Source organism: Emydura macquarii, unplaced genomic scaffold (genome assembly GCF_026122565.2).
Source record: "Emydura macquarii macquarii isolate MOO-44397 ecotype Brisbane River unplaced genomic scaffold, CSIRO-AGI_Emac_v2 contig_369, whole genome shotgun sequence".
Classification (NCBI taxonomy): Eukaryota; Metazoa; Chordata; order Testudines; family Chelidae; genus Emydura; species Emydura macquarii.
This window is the reverse complement of record NW_027130506.1, coordinates 912,887-929,561: the sequence shown is the minus strand read 5'-3', so window position 1 is coordinate 929,561 and position 16,675 is coordinate 912,887. Positions and strand designations below refer to the sequence as shown.

The window sequence follows — 16,675 nt, the reverse complement described above, 5'->3', positions numbered from 1 at the left end:
CTAAAAAGAGTTTGGACTTTTTAGATGCTTTAGACTAGCGATCCATACTAATGAGATTTATTTCAGTTTAATCCTAACAGGAATAACTATGGCCTATATATTTTCCCACAACTTCAGACTGCAGAAGGGAAGACATCTGTGTGAAGAGCATCAGTGCAGCCATAAAAACACGAAGTGGCTCCATGGAATGCTTCTCCCTTTTTATAGCCATCTTTAACCTCTGCCATGGGCCTCATGGGGCAAAGCAGCTGGAGAAGTGCCAGTATAACTCCATGTTCCTTCCCTTCCAAAACTATGGCTAAATCTCAAAGAAAAAAACAGATATACAGTTAATGCAGACCAAGGCAGTGTTAATCGCCATTGTGCACTCTTTGATTTGGCTCAGTGGAGTCACAAGGCATAGCTGGGTTGGCTGTCAATGGTAGCATGGCTACTGGTCTGGCAATGCTACCCGGGCCCTGTCTGTCTACTTTTATGGCCCTCATCACTGTAGTATATAAGTATCTCTTAATCATGAATGGGATGTTTTTTCCTCTCACCATCTGTGTTAGGGTGTCTGTGGATTAAGGCCCAGATCCTCAAAGGTATTTAGACTTGTAACATTCATTGACATTTGTGGCTGAGGTAGGAATGGGACCTGGTCTCCTGAGTTCAAGGCTGTTTTTCCATCCTAAGGAGGGCCTGCTACAGGAGTATGCTGAAGGTGAGTCATCCCTCTGTGCATCTGTCTGGGAGCCATAGGTCTGAGGATATTTTTTTTAACTCCAGCTTTGCTCACTCTGCACTCTTGCTTGTGGGAAGAGTAAAGTTGGACTCCACAGTTCTGTTAGAACTGCAAGTTTAGTATTTGTACTAAAATGGGAGTGAACTGTTGGAGTAAGTACCTGAAGCCAGATGTCACCTTGGAAATTTCAGAGAAATGTGGATGGAGTATGTCTTCTTCTCCCTCCCTCCCCCCCACTTTTTTTTGCCTTTCTCTACTTTATTCCATTCTCTCTGGAAAAAGAAAGAGAGCAAGAGGGGAAAAGTATACACATATATGCACATACAAAGAGAGAATTTGGTGTCCTTACATAGAGATATGATATGTAACTGAGAAATGTGAAAGTCAAGCCAAGACTTGAGTAGAATGCACGAATCCAAACACTTTGGCAAATGTGTAGGTTTCATCCAAATTTGGCTTGCTGAAAGCTGAGGCAGTTTTAGTTTATACCATTACCACTTTCCTTCAAGTGCTTCTGCAAGCCTAGCTACATGGAAGCTAGTTTCTTTAGTTCCTTTACCTGATGATCCTAGAGGAGGCTTTAAATAGGTTTTCTGTGTTTGAAAAATGACTTTTGAGTGTAATAACATTAAGATGACCTTATATTACCTTTCACGTACACCCTGTGCTAATAGGGTCCATTATTTTAAATTGTGGCAGGTACTCAGTGAAATGGCAGTCCAACAATTGATAATCAGTTGCATTCCAGTGTTTTTAAGATTTTTTTTAATCCTCTCTTGCAACTGGTAAGCACAAAATATACTTTAAATTCTTAATTCTCTTTTAGCCTCATATTGCAGAAAAGGAGGTTAGCATGGGATACTGAACTTGCTATGTAGTGCATTAATCGGGATTAGGAAAAGTTACAAAAGTATACACATTTATAGCTACTCTGTTGGGTAAAATACTGATATGATTAATATGTTTTTCCAATGTTCAGAAATAAAAGTAATTAGCAACAAGCAGCAGCTGGAATTATTGTCACTCCTGCTTCCTAACTGATGTCCAAAGATGTGCAAAGATGGGCTTGTTGTCTGTAGGCTTTCTAGATGAACTCCTAAGAATAATGGATGTATTTACTCATTAGAGGCACTTAAGGTAAAGTATTTTGGCTGGTTTTTCAGTGCAAGATCAAAATAAACAAGCACTGAATGAGCAAAAACAGATCTCCTTGCAACTGAGTTAATCACACATGGAGTGGCTATTATTTCTTGCTGTCCTTATTTCCATTAGTGCCCCTTTAAATTGAAGGCACAGATGTTTAACTGAAGATCATTGAAACTTTGAAAACGGAAATAACGTGATGAAGACATAATGAACTAAATCCTGTGGAGCTGCCTTAGTTCCCAGCGACTTCAGGGGATCAGGACCAGCATATTTTGCCTACAATTTTTGCTATCCTGTTTTTAGCAATAAGAATCAAAGACCCTTTGCAGTACAGTCAGTCCATTAGAACACTCCCCTCCCCAAATAACTCCTCAAAGCCAAATTCTTACCCTGAAATTAGGACCCTGACACCCCGTAGCAATATTAAACCCTGTTTATATGATGGTCCTTTCAATCTCATGGTTACCTATTAAAGTATCTTTGCCAGACAAACAAAAATTTCATTTCAGCTTATCAGAAAAAGTTTTAACCAGCTCATTGGAATCATGTTTCTTTAAAACAAGAATCAGAGCCTAAAAAGCATCATTATGCCATGATTTAGCAACTCATTGACTCACTATATGTGTTTAGTGCTGATGGCATACAAAGCATAACATCTTATTCTGCAAGCTAAATGGCTAAAAGGCATTTATATTGTATGCATTTTAAAATGTTTACATTACATGCTCTTTGTATGTCTGAGTCTTTCCGTATGGTGTGATTCTGAATGAGTGGTGATCACATGCTTTCTTTGCGGCACAGCTGTTGAGGAGGGGAAGAAAAAAATAATTACACCACTTGCCTAATGCATTACAACTGAATCCTGGAGAAAAGCAGTAATTCACTTAACAGTTAGGGGAACGAAAATCTGACCCTGCACGGAGTATGTCGAAACTTTATATTCCCTCATTAAAGCCCTTCTCGCACATAAAAATCCAAGGCATAGCACTGCTGCATGGAAGCTTACACTGACATCTTTGTTTATTAAGAATGGTACACGGGATGAACTGGGTGAAGAGTGGGTGGGTGTAAAAGGTAATTGGTTGCTGAATTCATGGAAAGAAGTAAAGCCGTGGTGACATTTTTGTCATGAGAGACTTTTCCTCCTCCCTCCCCCCTTCCTTTTTTGGCCATCAAACCAGTTGTACAGGAGCAGCAAATCTTTCTATGATGTCACAAGGCAGGTGTGGTGCACTCATGGGAAGGGCAGGACTGCCTGCTATGAGAACAGAGATTTTAATAACATAAGCCCTGGAAGCCTTGCTTCCTTCCTTCCTGCAATCCATGTGCTCATAGATCATGAGAACAGTTAAGTAGACCTACCTTTTTTTTTTTTTAATTAGTGATGTCATGATTTTGGGTGTAGTAAGGTTCTTTCTTTGCTACATGCCATTTTTCTACTGTAATTTTTCCATCTTCATTTTACTGAGTTACAACTCTTTATAGGAAAAAACCAGAAGATTTCCTTGGAGAATGTCTGCATTGAGTAATCTTTGAGAAAATTGCCTTTTGGTTCAGACAGCAGCCCCCATATTTCTAAAAAGGAGTCTCAGCGGATACTGCATGCTGTTGTAGGAATGCTCTTTATATGAAGGAATGGATGTAATCAGACGCAGTCAACTGAATTCAGTTTTCAAATTTCATTTTTGTTTGTTCAGATTCATAAAGCAGAGGTACTCCTTGTGCTGTAATACTGACTTCCACTCCAAATTCTTTGTTATATTGGCAGATTAAGATTGGGGGCATGGTCTTTATTCCACACTCAGCTAAGGTGCTCACTAAAATCTCCCTTTGAGGGATGTCTAGATTAGCTGGATTTTAAAGAGGAGCATGCTGTAGTACTTTAGAGCAGTGAAGGATGGATGTGGTAATAGCTTGGTATTTGGAGAACTGGGTTCACATCCCTACTTTGGCACAGACTTCCTGCATGACCTTTGGAGAGTTACTTAACCTCTCTGTGTCTCAACTTTCCATCTGTAAAATGGGGATAATAATAATGCCTCAAATAGATGATGTGAGTTAAAGATTGTGAGGTGCTCAAATGCTATAATAATGGTGGCCATATAAGTACAGAAGATAGAAAGGAATTGAGTCAAGACATATCCAGGCCCAGCTCTGTGAAACTGGGCAAGTCACCTTAACCTATGTGTGCATCAATTTCCCCAACTGAAAAATGGACATAATATTCAACTTCGTAAAGCACTTTGAGGTCTTCAGATGTAAAGTGCTGCAGAAGTGCAGGATTTAATTACTATTTTATTACATAGTTGTTACAAATGAAATATTGGTGAAGCAGAGCATATTAAAATTTTATTCTTAAATTGTTATATGATTTGTTTTATTTCTATTTGGTGTTTGAACCATTTTACAATAGAACTAAATTTATCTCATTCTTTTTTGATAGGTTACTTTAGGTGGAACCTTTATCGGCATTGGACGCAAAACTCCAGATTGCCAAGGCAACACCAAGTACTTCCGCTGCAAATTCTGCAATTTCACTTACATGGGCAATTCATCAAATGAACTAGAGCAACATTTCTTACAGACTCACCCGAACAAAATGAAAGCAGCCCTTTCCTCTTCTGAATCTGGGAAATCTTCAGAGAAAAACTCCAATAAATCCAGTCCGACTGTTCAATCATGTGATTCTGGAGACTTGGGGAAGTGGCAGGACAAAATCACCGTAAAAGCAGGAGACAACACACCAGTTGGATACTCGGTGCCCATCAAACCCATGGATTCTTCTAGACAAAATGGTACAGATGCCACTAGTTACTACTGGTGTAAATTTTGTAGTTTCAGCTGTGAATCATCCAGCTCTCTCAAACTATTAGAACATTACAGCAAACAGCATGGGGGAAGCCTTCATCCAGATCTAAATGATAAACTTTCTAGGGGATCTGTCATTAATCAGAATGACCTAGCCAAAAATGCAGATGGGGAGCTAGTAACAAAAACAGAAAAGAGCTCTAGTATGGCAAAAAAGAAAGACTTTGCTAACAAAGGAACAGAGGATAATGTTGTGACAAGCTACAACTGTCAGTTCTGTGACTTTAGGTACTCAAAGAGCCATGGCCCAGAAATAATAGTGGTGGGCCCACTTCTCCGTCACTATCAGCAGCTACACAACATTCACAAGTGTACCATTAAACACTGTCAGTTCTGTCCCCGAGGCCTCTGCAGCCCAGAGAAGCACCTAGGAGATATTACTTATCCGTTTGCTTGCAGAAAAAGTAATTGTTCTCACTGTGCTCTTTTGCTCTTGCACTTGTCTCCTGGGGTGACAGGAAGTTCTAGAGTCAAACACCAGTGCCATCAATGCTCATTCTCCACTCCTGATGTAGATGTTCTCCTGCTTCATTATGAGAACGCACATGAAGCCCAGACATCTGATGTCAAACAAGAAACAAATACCCTGCAAGGGATGGATGGGCCACTGACTCTTAAAGAGAACAAAGAACACTCATGTACCAAATGTGACTTTATTACCCAGGTGGAAGAAGAGATTTCCCGACACTACAGGTACAGTGAATTTTCAAATTACAAATAGTGAAACAAAACTAACAATCCCTCGAACACGTCCATGAAATATCAGGGCAATATATGGGAGAAATTTGAAATTAGATCAAAATGGGAACACACATAGGTATATATTGCCAAATTTAACTGACATTTATTTTGGTCTAACTCCAGTTAAGTCAATGGAGTTATTCTAGATTTAAACCAGTGCAACAAAGAGTGGAATTTAGACTAATGTATGAGTGCTGTGGTTCCTACATATTTGAGATTTGGTCAGCTGTTTTCCATCTGAAATACTTCTTGCTACTTTCTGCCAGAAAGCTGACATCTTCATTTATGAAGGGAATCCAAATGGTTTTCTTCCCAAGATGAACTATAGGTTTATTTCTTTCATGCTTGATAGCACAATACTCTTATTAACTACCTTTTTGTAGTATTTTCCATCCCCAATTCCAACAATGCAAAGATTAATTACATTCTGTTGTTGCTAGGTGTTCCTTTCAAACTGGGAGCAGGCACTCTTTTATCTGGTAATGTCATCTCTCAGGATCCTTTTGCTGATGATTATTTTTATATTATTAGTTTCAAGTGTCACTTAATTTATTTTTAAGTGTTAGCATTCCTATATGAAGATGGACTGAGCCGGTCTCTCAGTTCACTCTGACAAAATGTCCTTATGGCAGTCAGTTTCCCTGATAAACCTTTTGGAGTAGAGCCTCAGCTGTTGGAAATTCACTTCAATGGAGCTATGCCAGTTTACATCATCTGTAAATTTGGCCCTTCAATTTTAAAAGAATAGTTGTTACACATTTTGCAAAAACTGGGTTAAATATTGAGTAAATAATGTTTAACACATTAAACATTTATGACCAAAGAGCCAGTGACAACCACAGAAAATTCAGACTTCCATCACCTTTAAAGGATCTTTGCCTAGAAGCCATTATATAGTGATGACAAAAGAAGATCCAGTCTCAGAGCTCTGTTAAATGTCTAACAGCCTGTGGTGCATTTGCTGGATTCCAAGACACTGAGAAAGTAACAAAGGAAGACTATGGACAGTGCTTTAACAGAACTTAAAGCAGGAACATCTAAATGTTGCCTAACAGATGGCTGCATTGGCAATATGTTGGGAACCCATAAAAGAATAGAGCTGATTGCTCTTCTTTAATTTGGGAGCTGCAGCCTGTGTGGACCACAGGTCCCAGCATGTAGTGCTTCATTTTTTATTTAAGTCGGCCACAGTGATGTTGTGGGATTAATTAGTTAATTTTTGTAAACTGCTTTGAAGATGAAGAGTGGTATCTAAGTACTAGATATTATTTTCAGGGCAGCTTTGGGCCATATTTTGTAGAACTTCATAGGCAGCACTTTGTCTGCTGTTGGCGTGTGGCGTGATTTTTTTTACACTACTAAAAAATCCGTTGATTGGAATGGTTTCTCTACTGGAAAAAAAATTTCTTTGCTGCAGCTGGTAATTTTAAAATTTTAAGACACATAGCGTCATAGACAATTAGGGTTGGAAGGGATCTCAGGAGGTCATCTAGTCCAACCCTCTGCTCAAAGCAGGACCAAGCCCAACTAAACCATCCCAGCCAGGCTTTGTCAAGCTGGTCCTTGAAAACCTCTTAGGATGGAGATTCCACCACCTCCCTAGGTAACCCATTCCAGTGCTTCACCACCCTCTTAGCGAAAAGGTTTTTCCTAATATCCAACCTAGACCTCCTCCACTGCAACTTGAGACCATTGCTCCTAGTTCTGTCATCGGCTACCACTGAGAACAGCCTAGCTCCATCCTCTTTGGAATCCCGCTTCATGTAGTTCAGGTAGTTGAAGACTACTATCCAGTCCTCCCCAGCACCAGCCCCCCAGCACCCTAATCATTTTCTTTGTCCTCTGATGGACTATCTCCAATTTGTTCACATCCTTTCTGTAGTGGGGAACCCAAAACTGGACACAGTACTCCAGATGTGGCCTCACTAGTACCGAATAGAGCGGAATAATCACTTCCCTCGATCTGCTGGTAGTGCTCCTACTAATGCAGCCCAATCTGCTGTTAGCCTTCCTGTCAACAAGGGTACACTATTGACTCATATGCAGCTTCTTGTCCACTGTAAGCCCTGGGTCCTTTTTCTGCAGAACTGCTCCTTAGCTAGTCTGTTCTCAGTATGTAGCAGTGCATGGGATTCTTCTGTCCTAAGTGCAAGACTCTACACTTGTCCTTGTTGAACCTCATCAGATTTCTTTTGGATCAATCCTCCAGTTTGTCTTGGCACTCTGTATCCTATGCCTACCCTCCACCATATCTATCCCTCCCCCCAGCTTAGTATCATCTGCAAACTTGCTCAGGTGCAATCCACCCCCACACTCCAGATCATTAACGAAGAGGTTGAACAAAACTGGCCCCAGGACCGACCCCTGGGGCACTCCACTTGATACCAACTGTCAACTAGACATCGAGCTGTTGATCACTACCCATTGAGCCCGATGATCTAGCCAGCCTTTTATCCGTCTTATAGTCCATTCATCCAACCCATACTTCTGTAACTTGCTGGCAAGAATACTGTGGGAGACCATATCAAAAGCTTTGCTGAAGTCAAGGTATATCATGTACATTGCTTTTCCCACATCCACAGGCTTAATTCAAATGGCCATTCCCGAGAAAAAGAGAGGGAGGCCAAGATTTTCAAAATTGAATGCCTTATGTTAGGCATCTAAATTGGCCTAATTTTCAAACACGCTGAACACCCAATGTTCATACCAATGTCAGTGGGAACTCAGCACTTTTGGAAATCAGGAGACTTATTTAAATGTCTGAATATGGACTTGGGTACCTAACATTAGGCTCCTTTGTTTGAAAATTCTTTAAATCTTTGGCACACCACATCCTCATGTACTTTAGATGTCCTGTAACTAAAACCACAACTTCTTGCCCTCAACATTTCCCAGTTTCAGACATGGTTTGTTTTTAAAATTTGTATTGTTCCTATTTTTCCTGTCCCTCCTCCTATAAAATCATGCTTCTATAGTTCAACTGAGAGAAAATTTATAACAAATATTTAGAATCTATTTAAAAGAAAAAGACCTAAAATAACTTTTACATAGATAATAACGTTACTTAAATATGCATTATCTTTTGATCTACTAGGATAGAAGCAAAGGGCTATTCCCATTGGAAAAGGAGGCATTTCTCACTATATAATGGTATACAGCTTCCCTGTCTATCTTCAATGAGTAAATTTTAGGGACGTTTTAAATTAATCAGTACTATACTTCTTTTCTGAGTCCTATACAATTGGTCCTGGCTGTACAAGTGAATAGATAAAAGAATAATTCCAGTTAAAAAAGATCTACAACTTTTACAAAATAATTGTCTGTGAATTATGTGGCAAATACAGAGTATGTCTGTCCTGCAATTATACACCCTCCAGCCCAACCCCAAATGTCTAGGGCACTATTAAAGAGCTCCTTAGCCCACTCTGTGCTGGCAATTTATATACTAAGAAGCTGAATGTGTCCCAACTATAATATATAATTAGGCACTGTATGGGCAGAAATAGTGTGTTTCAGTTCCTGTATTTACATTTACCGATGGCAAACATTGAATACCACAGATCTGCTTAGAACCTGCTTGTATGGTTGAGTCAGTGAACTCCCGAGTGTGTGTAACTGCAGTGACTTTCAAGGATCTCATGTGTACCTTATGCTTCCAGGATTTTTTCCCATCTTTCTGGTTGTCCATCTGTAATATTTTTTTGTCTGTTTGCTTAAATATTATTTTTGTGTCCTTGTTCTCCAGTATTATCCATCTGCAATGCAAGCCTCGGCAGCCCTTCATTACTAGCAATATTAGAATTTGCAAGAATAATTAGCTTTTCCTGTTCTTTCCCTACAGAAACATATACTTAAGTTTAACACCACTGAGTTTTTCCTTCACATGTATTTTGTAGGCCATTCAGTTGAATTCAAAGTTAATGAATCACATTGCAATTCAGTGTAGTTGTGTCTACACCTGCCTAAAATGTGCTTACATAAACAGATCTCCAAATGGCTAATTGTCCTACATTTTCTATTGTTTGCAGTGTTGTAGCTGTGAGACAAGGTAGAGGAGGTCAGGAGATGATACCTTTTCTCACAGAAATATTTAAACTTTTAATCATTTGTGCTTTTTGTTGAAAAATAAAAAATCTGAAAACCAAAATTATTTTGGTTTTTGGAAAATGAATAACCTTCAGAGTTCAGTTGCCAAAAAGCTGAAAAAAATCAGTTTTCTGGGGTATTTGCTGAAAATAGAATTTTTTTGTGTGAAAATTTCCATTTAAAGGAAAAGTCATTTTCCGTCATTAACTAAAAAATTTTTGTGAGCCCTAGTAGAAATGTCAGGTAAAAGCGTAATAAAATGATGAAAAATGGTCCAAACTTCTCTAGAAAAGGGGTTAAAAGAAAGGTCTGTATTATTCATTATTTAAAAAAAAAAGAAAGGGGGGGGGGGGGACACAACACTTCCTACTTAGAATGCCTTATGATCCTTTATAATGAGGGCAGAATCATGTTTTCCAATAAACAGACATTATCAACAGACTAGTTAATTGTCAATTTTATGAATTTTCATTCAGAAGCATTTGAAAGCTTTTTACAAGATACATATAAAAACTCCTGATTTTCAAAAAAGGTAAGCATGCAACTGAGGAGTAAAAATATGCTATATGTATGTATGTGCGAATAGACAGAGAGAGTCATAAGTAGTTGTTTTTCCATGGAAAAACCTGATCTGTGGATGTAGCTTATGGCAATTGCACATACATATTGGGTACACAATTGCACATGCAGATGTACATCTGACTTTAAATATTAGGCCCAAAGTAAATAGGAAGAGTCACTTCATGCATTACTGACATTCAGCTGCCCTTGAGGTCAAGTTCACCAATAGTCTAACCAGGTACTATAACACTACTTAGTGCTTTGGGAAAAGAAATGAAGAATATTGCATTAAACAGACAGCACCAGTTGTGGTTGAGGGTACAGGGACTTTCAGTCCCCCACTGAATCCAGAGGGATATGCTGGGGTACAGGGACAAGGAGCTGTCTCTTTTGCTTCACATGGGCAGCAACAGCCAAGAGGAGGATTTTATGGAAATCCCTAGACTCGGGCTTCTTCCACGAAGCAGCCATCACCTTGTGCAGCTGAGGTGTGAGGGTAAATGGGTCATCCAGCTCTTTTACCAGACCTAGAGGGACCTGATCTAGCCCCTGCCTTTCACCTGGTAAACAGCAGCAGCAGCTGGGAGGAGCCTTTCACTCTCCGGATACCTTCATTCACTCAGCTCTGGAGCTTGAACTCCAGGTATATAGTTTTTCATTTGCTCTGCTTTCAGCAGTTGCTGTTTCTCCTTCATCCCACTCCTCTCTCACTCTCCAGCCTGTACATTCTCCTCCTTCCCTCCCTCTTTTATTCCCTCCCTCAGTTTCCCTTTTCCCTTTACTCACTCCTCTTCTTACTCAAAAAATCTCTTCCTCTCTCTCCCCTTCAGCCCCAAATATAACCCCCATTTCTAAAAACAAACAAACAAAACCCCTCTTTAACCTGTTTTTGTAATATAAAGTAAAGGGATAACGTGTTTAACAGTAAAGAAAGAAAAGAAAATCTGAAACATACAGAAGTCATGATAGTAACATGACATATGCCTGCCATCACCTGAATATCTTTCCTATGTTTGGGTACCATTTATTCTCACACTTCATGTGGGTTTTTTTGATGACTTTTTAGATCGCAAGCTCTGCAGCGCAGTCACTTGTCACTGTGTGTCTGCAGTGCTCCTCATGCCATGGCCTTAGGATGCAACTGCAGTACAAATAAATAATAGTAAAATACTTAGTTGCAGGATGTGATTATTCAAATAGGATTTTGGTCAGAATATTTGACACCTACTTTTGTGAAAAGTGCCGAGGAATATTTTAATGCCCACAGATGGTCAGAACCTTGGATTTACATCATAATAAATTTTAAAAATGGCATCCGTGTCACCACAATGCCCTCTTAATGCCATGGTAAGGTAAGTACTAGCTTAGGGCCTGATTTGGTTCCCATTCAACTCAGTGGAAAAACTCCATTGAGTTGAATAGTTCAAGAACAAGCCTCTAGAAGGAAGAGTGGTACTTGCTTTTTTACCAACACCACTTTCTTCCACACTTCACTTTTCTTTGGAAGTCTTCCCTCCTAATACTGATCAACCCTGACCCAGTATGCTGTATCTTATCTCATGAGATAACAGCCTGAGATGGTACAACCACCATCTAGTTGGTAATGATATCTTTTGAAATGCAAAATCAATTTATTATATAGTATGGTATGCAAACTGCTTTTCTTTTAAACTTTCTTGATTGGTTTTTTTTGGGGGCTCACTTTACAAGCCTGTATGGAATTTGTCACATTATGAACAAGTGGTAGGTTTCAGTTCTGATTTAAAAACAAACAAATCAGCCCTTCAAGTCGTTTCCTGAATTGGTGCCAGGATAGGAAGAAAAATCAGATGTGCTCAAGTAGCTTTTTTTGTGTTGGGCCAAATTTGTACTGTGATCTGTAATGATTAAATTATTCACATGTATGTTGTTTTCATCACTTGCTCAATTTTAGGTGTGTGGGTATGGAAAATTTAGTTTAAGATCTGTAGCCTATGTTGGGGGAGTCCAAATCCTGGCTTGTCCGGTGTATCTGCTAATATTAAGCAAGTGGTACTGAGCTATCCAGTTGGGATCATCTACATTTTTTAATGTAGATTAGAAAAAGGTTGTTCTAAAAGAGCCTATTATTATTGTACTTATCTGAAAAGGCCCTAATTTCTCCCACTGGGTGGGCATTCGTATAAAAAGTTACACAGGCAAATTAAGAAATCTTCATGTAACTTTTTGTGGGTGAAAAAAACTCTCTCTAAAGAATTAAAAATCTACAAGCTTTCAGTGCATTTAATAAAAGTGCATTTAAGCAGACCCGTGCCTTATAATATATAGTTAAAATCCCTGGCTCACTGCTTCCATAATGTACATTTATTTGCTTCACTAGTATCATAATGGTGGTATATACAATCTGGATCAAAAATATTTAGCATGCACCTCATAAAGCCAAGTTAGACAGAAAAAGATCAGCTGCCTGAAGGTGTGATATATGTAGAAAGGAGCCAAGTTAGAAAAGGGGGTTAGCCATTCAAATGGCCAAGTTAAACAAAAGACACTTAGGGCTAAATTGCCTCCCAAAGGATTGATAAACTTTCAGTCAGGGAGTAAATTGGGGTTGGGCCATTAGCCCCAAATAGTCTCTTGTTTAACTTGGCATTTTAGATAACTAACCCTTGTCAAACTTGGCCTTCTCTGAAGATATTTCACCTTCATATGGCTGACTTCCCCTCCCCCCCACCCCACCCCAAGTTGGCTTTTTTGTATTTGTTAAATGGTTTTGATCAGATAGCACCCTCTCTTTTTGGTTCAGAAGAGAATTAACCTTGGTTTAGAAAATAATTCAGTTATGAGAGGATAGGTATTAGTATCACACCGAGACATGATCTGATTTTAATAAAAAATTATTTTAGAATGAGACAATATAGCCAGAGCAGGATTTTAACCCACTGTTTTCTGTCTCACAAAAAGACTCCTTTGCCATTAAGCTATATACATAATAATTTACTGAATTTTTTGGAGACTAGAGGAGCCCATCTAGTCATTTTAACTGAATATAATAAAACTGAAAATGACACAGAGAAAATATTACACAAGTGCTAGAGATCTTGATACTTGAATACATACTCATATCTTCATGCATGCAAAATTACATTAAAATCAGATACTTTACATAGCATATGGTTTATTTTGTCAACAAAAAAGTCAAGATTATTTTTTAAGTCTAGCCATTTATTTCTTCTACACTATCAGACGTAAAAAGGGACATTTTGTGTACCATTCCAGCTATACAGATGCACTAAGAGCCAAGAGCTGCTCTTATTGAAGTGAATGGGAGTTTTGCCATTAACTTCATTGGGACCAGGATTTGGCCTTGAAATAATTTTCAACAATTGAAGTTGTCATGGCAGTAACAGATTTCCCGTACAAGTTTTGTCCTGTGTTATTAGTCAAGGGCTCATTTTTCTAACTTGGCCAGAGTCACTACTGTGATTCTAAGTGCATAATGTGTATATGTTTATGTGTATCTGTAGGGAGAAGGAATTACAGATTTATATACATTTTGGGGAACAGAACAGCAGTGACTGTCTTTTATTCTGCATTGGTACAATGCCTAGCTCAATGGGGCACTAATCCTGACTGGGGACTATGGCCACTGCTGTGATATAAATAATAATATTTATTAATTGTAAGAATTAATAATGTTTCATTGTTAGCTCATAGAAAGTATTCTGTTACTATGGGATATTTATAATAAACTGGTAACCAGTTGTTCCAATGTAGTAACATATGCATTACATGATTTACTAATATAGTACTTGGTATAGACTGTTAAAATGAAAACAGGGATGTGTATTATTATTCCAGGATATTCCACACCTTTTTAGCAGGCTGTATTGGAGTGCATATATTCAATAGTTTCTCTGCTTCCCTGTTTGAAAGCTTCTCATACTCTATCAAAGTGCTTTTGCATTTGGTGGTAGAATACAATACATAAGGACACAATCAGCTCTCTTGTGTTTCCTTAAGAGCAATTTCAAAACAGTATTAAGAATTTCCATAGAGAATAAATAAGAATTGTTTCTTGTTTCAAGAACTCTTATTCTTTGAAGTATCGTTAGCTGTAAGTTAACCAGAGCCTTCCTTCAAAGTCCCTCCTTCAAAGTCCTATTGACTAAATGGTTATAAAATTGATGACAGGCAGAGGAATTTTTAAAAACAATTAAACGGGAACTCTTTAACACAGCACTACATTATACAAAGTGGCTTTTAATTAGGTGTCAGAAAGAAGTATGTCCTCTTTTAAGTGTTTAATTTTGTGTTGGAAAATGTCACAATGGAATAAATAGGAGGTGAAAAGTGTATTGATTCAAATTAAAAAGTAAATCATACAAAATCTGCAGTGAAAATTACGTAGAATTCAGAAAGATGGGATTGAGACTGAATGAACGGTAACAGAGTCATTGATAACGAAGGCAATATAGCAGTTGTTCTGCTGTTTAGCAACTGGATTCATTTTTATGTTACACAGCATACAGGAAAAATAAACCCACATTTTTTATTTAAAGTTAAACATGCCAGGTAATTTCACTTCAAGTTCTGGATTTTGGAAGTATTGAGTTTTATACCTTCTCATGTATTTTGTGAGAAAAATGCAGGTACAGGAAAGGGGATGGTGAGTGGACTCCGATACTAAAATAGTGTTTGTTTTCTTTCAGGAGAGTACATAACTGCTACAAATGCCGTCAGTGCAGCTTTACAGCTGTTGACACCCAGTCACTACTAGAGCACTTCAACACTGTGCATTGTCAGGAAATGGACATCACTACAGCCAATGGGGAGGACAGTCATGGCATGTCTTCTATCAAGGAAGAGCCCAAAATTGACTTAAAGGTCTACAGTCTGATCAGTCCAGACCCCAAGATGGGGGAGCCCATTTCTGACAGCATAGTGAAGAGGGAAAAGTTAGAAGATAAGGATGTGCTCAAGGAGAAAGGTTGGACTGACAGCTCCAGTGATGATCTTCGCAGTGTGACCTGGAGAGGAACAGACATTTTGAGGGGAAGCCCGTCATATACACAAACAAGCTTAGGCCTTCTGACCCCAGTGTCTGTTGGACAAGAGCAGCCAAAGCCTTTAAGGGATAGTCCAAATGTAGAAGCTGCTCACCTTGCTCGGCCTATTTATGGCTTGGCTGTTGAGACCAAGGGATTCCTGCAGGGGGTGCCAGCAGGAGGCGGAGAGAAATCTGCACCACTCACTCATCAGTATCCTGGATCAGGCGATAACAAATCAAAGGATGAATCCCAGTCCCTGTTACGGGTAGGAAGCTTTTCTTTGTTTCATGGACTGCATGTATATTGTGTTTACTTTCAGCTACTCATGTCTCTAGTTTTGGAATGGTGGTTTATTTCCAAGGGCATAATATTGAAATCAGTCTAAAGGGTTCAAACTTTTAAAGCTAAATTGGCAGGTAAAAGTTCCCAAGCATTTGTATAAAACATGTACCAGATGCAGTAGGAAGCAATCGTTTGTTTGTCTTTGCTATTAGCTGTGATTGAATTTTGGTTAATCATTCCTGCTGCTTATGCAAGAATATGATATATTTGATGAAGAAAGGTTTAGAACCCCAGAAGGCTGCACATCTGTTATATAAACACATCTAATCACCTCTTAAATTTTGAGATGAGGTGACAGTGCATATTGAAGCAAGATATCATAGTATTAAATAGCTAAAAATGTGTAATCTGAGTCAAATATTAGTAAAGAAATGTAATGGGGGGAATTAAAACATGTAATTATATGTTAACTTTTACATTTGTCCGGTTGCCTTATGGAAGAAGGGAAAAAAAAGGAACTGAGGAGACCTCAAAAGAGGCAGAAATGCTGTATTTTATTGTACATTCTCTTCCTATCCTCACAAACAAAACTGCACTAGTTCTTTCTCTGAAAATACAGCACTTGTGCACACAAAGGGCTTCCCCCCACTCTTTTACTGTATGTACTTTGCATTGTGAAGGAAGTTAGAGTTTCAGAAAACTCGCTAATTCTGAGGAGGAGGGTAGTGGAGAAATAATTCTTTCTTTCTGAGTCAGCCCTGGGTTTTCACTAGGTGCCATTTGCCATCTGAACTCTTAGAAAGTTGCTACGGTTGCATATCAATTTGCATACAAAGGTGATTTTGAAGTTCAGCTGGTATTGAGAATGGAAAAAATGATTAGCTGCTTTTCTGTATTCTCTCTTTAAGGACATTTAGAATCATAAATCCAGTACAATATGAATGTACAACATGTCAGAAGAGTAGAGAAAAGCTAAATGTATTCCTCAGCAGTCTTCTATGATATATATCTTTTGAGCTCTATAAGTTAGCAGTGTCCAAAACTTGACAGTTGTGCTAATTCTCAAAATCATACATTTATAATTTAAAGCTCCAGGCTGCTGAATGGATCCAAAACATTGTGTTCTATAAAGCCATGAAATTTCACTGACATCATCTCCCAGCTTAATATTTGAATAGTGACATGGAAAGATTTCTATGTGCAGATCTGGGTTTGGGACAATTGCGTGTGGGAGCTTCGT

At 38.6% G+C, this 16,675-nt stretch overlaps 1 protein-coding gene across 2 annotated transcripts in view; it reads left to right on the top strand.

The window, feature by feature from the left end:
* Positions 1 to 16,675, top strand: part of TRPS1 (transcriptional repressor GATA binding 1) — a 249,076-nt gene that overhangs the window by 58,630 nt on the left and 173,771 nt on the right. For both annotated transcript variants that reach the window (XM_067530122.1, XM_067530127.1), the window contains 2 exons: positions 4,314 to 5,431; positions 14,815 to 15,418. In XM_067530122.1, coding sequence (XP_067386223.1) covers positions 4,314 to 5,431; positions 14,815 to 15,418 — 1,722 coding nt within the window. The remainder of the gene's footprint in view (positions 1 to 4,313; positions 5,432 to 14,814; positions 15,419 to 16,675) is intronic.